Source organism: Petaurus breviceps, unplaced genomic scaffold (assembly GCF_028583685.1).
Source record: "Petaurus breviceps papuanus isolate PSGF00001 unplaced genomic scaffold, PetGlider_PUasm1.0 90865, whole genome shotgun sequence".
NCBI lineage: Eukaryota > Metazoa > Chordata > Mammalia > Diprotodontia > Petauridae > Petaurus > Petaurus breviceps.
In genome coordinates this window covers 4,544,479-4,548,035 of record NW_027187367.1, presented here as the reverse complement: position 1 = coordinate 4,548,035, position 3,557 = coordinate 4,544,479, and the positions used below count along the sequence as shown (strand labels likewise).

The window sequence follows — 3,557 nt, the reverse complement described above, 5'->3', positions numbered from 1 at the left end:
AAGGATGTATTTACTGGGAGAAGGGTGGGGAACTGGGGTATAGACTTGCCCTCTTGTGTTTCCTTGCTGCATTGCCCCCTTTCCATTTGCCTTAGCAGGCCTTGAAAGGCCCTCCCATGCCTGGTTTTGTCATTTGTCTCCTGGAAGATCCTATTCTGGGCTGCTTAACTGGATCAGACATGTGCATTCCAGACAGCAAAGGCTGCTGCATGGTGATTAACATTTATAATGGTGAGACCTCCCACCCCACCTCTGGCTGGAGAGGGAAGAATGAGGGAGGGAGAAGAATGGAGGAAGGGAGGAAGACCCAGGCTAAGTGTGAGGGGAGGAAACATCCTGCACTTAGTAAGCTCTTCATGCAATGTTTATTGAATTGAGAAGGACTGTGGGTCAGGCCTAGGGGAGGGGAGAATGAAGCCAGGCATTCTTTCACGAACAGAGATGGGGAGCCCCTGGAGTTTGAAGAACGAAAGAGAAAGTTTGAGAAAGAAGAGAGATTGCACTAGGGGAAACAGGACAAGGCTACATCCTTTCCATTCCCCAAATATTTAATCTTCATCTGGGAGAAGCCTGAGTTGGGATCAGGTTGTATGGAAGAAACTTAGGAAAGCTAAAGAGGGAAAGTGACTTATAGGTCTAGAACCCTCATCTGATTCTCTGTCCAGGGCTACTTCCATTGCATCATCAAGCAACATCCCATAGAAAAGTGGGTCTGTTTATCAAGATTTGAGGCTGTGGGAAGTGAAGGAGAGCTAATTCCAGGGTTAAGTTCCTCTTCCCTTTCCCCCAGGTTCCGAGCTGAAATATATGGTCAGAGGCTGTGGGGAGCACAGCTCCTTCTGCTGCAAGGAGGTCCAAAATGGCTTCATTCTTTATTACTGGTTCAGGGCCCAATGTTGCCAATATGATTACTGTAATGCCTGGTTCCAGCCCCAGCTCAAAGGTCCCCTCCCTGGGACCCCACTCCCAGAAGGTCTTCTGTCCTTGGCCCAGATCCAGCAGTTCTATGAGGCACTGAACCTCTCCCTCCCTCTGCCCACTCCAGCCCCAGGAGAGCCAGAGGATACTGGTCTTCCACCCCGACCTCTGAATCTGAACCTGAGCACCTTTACATCCTTTACTGATCTTTCATCCAGGATGGCCTCCTGATCCTTCCCCAAGCTGAGCCATGAATGCCTCTTACAGCAGCCTTCCCTCCCATGTGCCTCCTCACTACTGTCCCTAATGATAATTATTCATCATAATGACAACACATTCATCTCTAATGTTTGCAGATTGTTTCATTATCATGTTATTTAATCCCTACCACTCTAGGAAATATGTAATGAAGGATTACTGAAGGGCCACAACTACCATTCCACAGTATTTCTTGCATTCTTCCTCTTTCCATTCCCAAAACCACATTTTAGACTCTTATCCCCTCATCTAAATGACAACAAGAGCTTCCTAATTGGTTGATCTCATCTTATTCTTCAGGACTCTGGTTGAACATTTTAAAAAATAAGTCATTATTATCAAAGTTACTTACCTCTCTGAAGGATGTCCTGCTCTACACAAAATAGCTACGTAACCTGGAAATTCAGACCAGGGAGAGGGGGAGGGGGAAAGCTGTAGTATAGCTTTTCATGTAAATTATGTAATCTTTAAAAAAAAACACAAACCTTTTTATCTTCTGCCTTAATACTTGTTCCTTTTTACTTTACATAATGAATGCCCCACCTAAATTCCCTCCCTGCCCATACAAAGATGTGAATGAAGATTTTAGTGCCAGTGTTTGGGGGGGGAAACGATTTTAATAACAGTTCAAATAAAAGTATACACAGTAAAAAAAAAAAAAGAAAAGAAAAACCTGGAAAGACATTAAGTTAATGCAAAAGAACCAGGAGAATATTGTACACAATAAAACAGCAATATTGTAATGAAATTGATGGTGAAAGAACCAGCAATTCTGATCAATACAGTGATCCATGATGAAAAATGCTATCTCCAGAGAGAATTGATGGGCTCTGATATAGATTAAAGGATACTTTTCCTCAATCCACCCTTTATATAATTGCCAAAATAATCTTCCTAAAGCTAAAATCTGGTCATGTCACTCCTCTACTCAAATATGTCAGTGATTCTCTATTACCTTTACAATAAAATGTAAATTTATCCTGACGTTTAAGGTCCTTCACCATCTGGTTCCAAACAATCAATGAATCCCTCCTCGAAAATGCCTATTATAGGTACGATACTGCTAGGTAATGGCAACACTAAGAAAAATACCTTTCACCTCAATTATGCTTGGAAAGTGATAAGGGTGGGCTGATAATGATCTTATATACATAAGGCAGAGAGTGTATTGTGGGCATAAGGCGTGGGGGGGAGGGAGAGAATGAGAGATCCAAAAACATGCTCTAGGAATATTTGAGGAGGTAAAGAATATAGTCAGCTGTTGGATGGGCATGGGGGCGGTAGAGGCTATCAGGGACCTCTATTCACACCTCAACTGTGCCTTGAAGGAAAAGATGAGAAAGTGAGATTGCATTTCCAGTATGGAAGACAGCTTTTGTACAAGCTAAGCACAGCACAGGACAAAATAAAATAACATCTAACAGTTTGGCTGGCATAAAAAAAAAGGCATGAAGGGAAGGGAGTACAGATAGAATAGCAGGCTGGAGCCAGATCGGTCAGCCAATTAAACAAGCCTTTATTAAGTATTTACTATGTGTCAGGCACTGAGCTAAATGCTAGAGGTACAAAGAAAAATCGAAAATGGTTCCTGCCCTCAAGGAGTTTAAATTCTAAGGAGAGAGAACATATATAAATCTGAGCATACAAGATGAAACCCAGTAAGTAGATGGGAGTTAACCTTAGAAGAGCATGGCACTAATAACTGGGGAAGTACCAGAAAAGGACATCTAGAAAATGTGGCACTTGAATATTTTTTTTATAAAATATCCTTAAAAATTTTTTTAAATTTTATTTTCAGTTCCAGATTTTGTCCCTCCCTTTACCCCACTCCCTACCTGAGAAGGCAAGAAATGCAATACTCATTATACATAAAAAGTTATACAAAACATTTTCACAATAGCCATATTGTGAGAAAAAAATAAGGAGAAAAAGTATCCTTTAAACTATTATCAGAGTCCATCAATTCTCTCTGGAAATAGATAGTATTTTTCATCATGGATCACTGTATCGGAATTGCTGGTTCTTTCACCATCCATTCTCATTACAATATGGCTGTTTTATTGTGTACAGTATTCTCCTGGTTCTTTTGCTTCCCCCTTGCCTCTCCCCTGGTCTGGATTTCCAGGTTAAGTAGCTACTTTGTGCAGAGCAGAACTTCCTTCAGAGAAATAAGTAACTTTCTGTAACAATGTATTCTACAATATTTGGAATGACTTATTTTTTAAATGTACAACCAGAGTCTTGAAGACGCATTGTAGACCTTTGGGGATGTTTGCTGCCAACATGTTTAGATTCCTCTTCACCTTCACTATTGCAGTTTTTTAATCCTGAGTCAAGTGCCAAAAAAAAAGCCCAACAAGAAGCAAATAAAGCCAAGTCAA

At 41.1% G+C, this 3,557-nt stretch overlaps 1 protein-coding gene across 1 annotated transcript; it reads left to right on the top strand.

Moving 5' to 3' along the window:
* LY6G5B (lymphocyte antigen 6 family member G5B) lies at positions 1-1,172 on the top strand. Its single transcript, XM_069073648.1, is given in 3 exon segments — positions 1-231; positions 791-1,096; positions 1,099-1,172. Coding segments are annotated over 3 exon segments (495 nt in total). The 5' UTR covers positions 1-116.
* Positions 1,173-3,557: the final 2,385 nt, after the last annotated feature.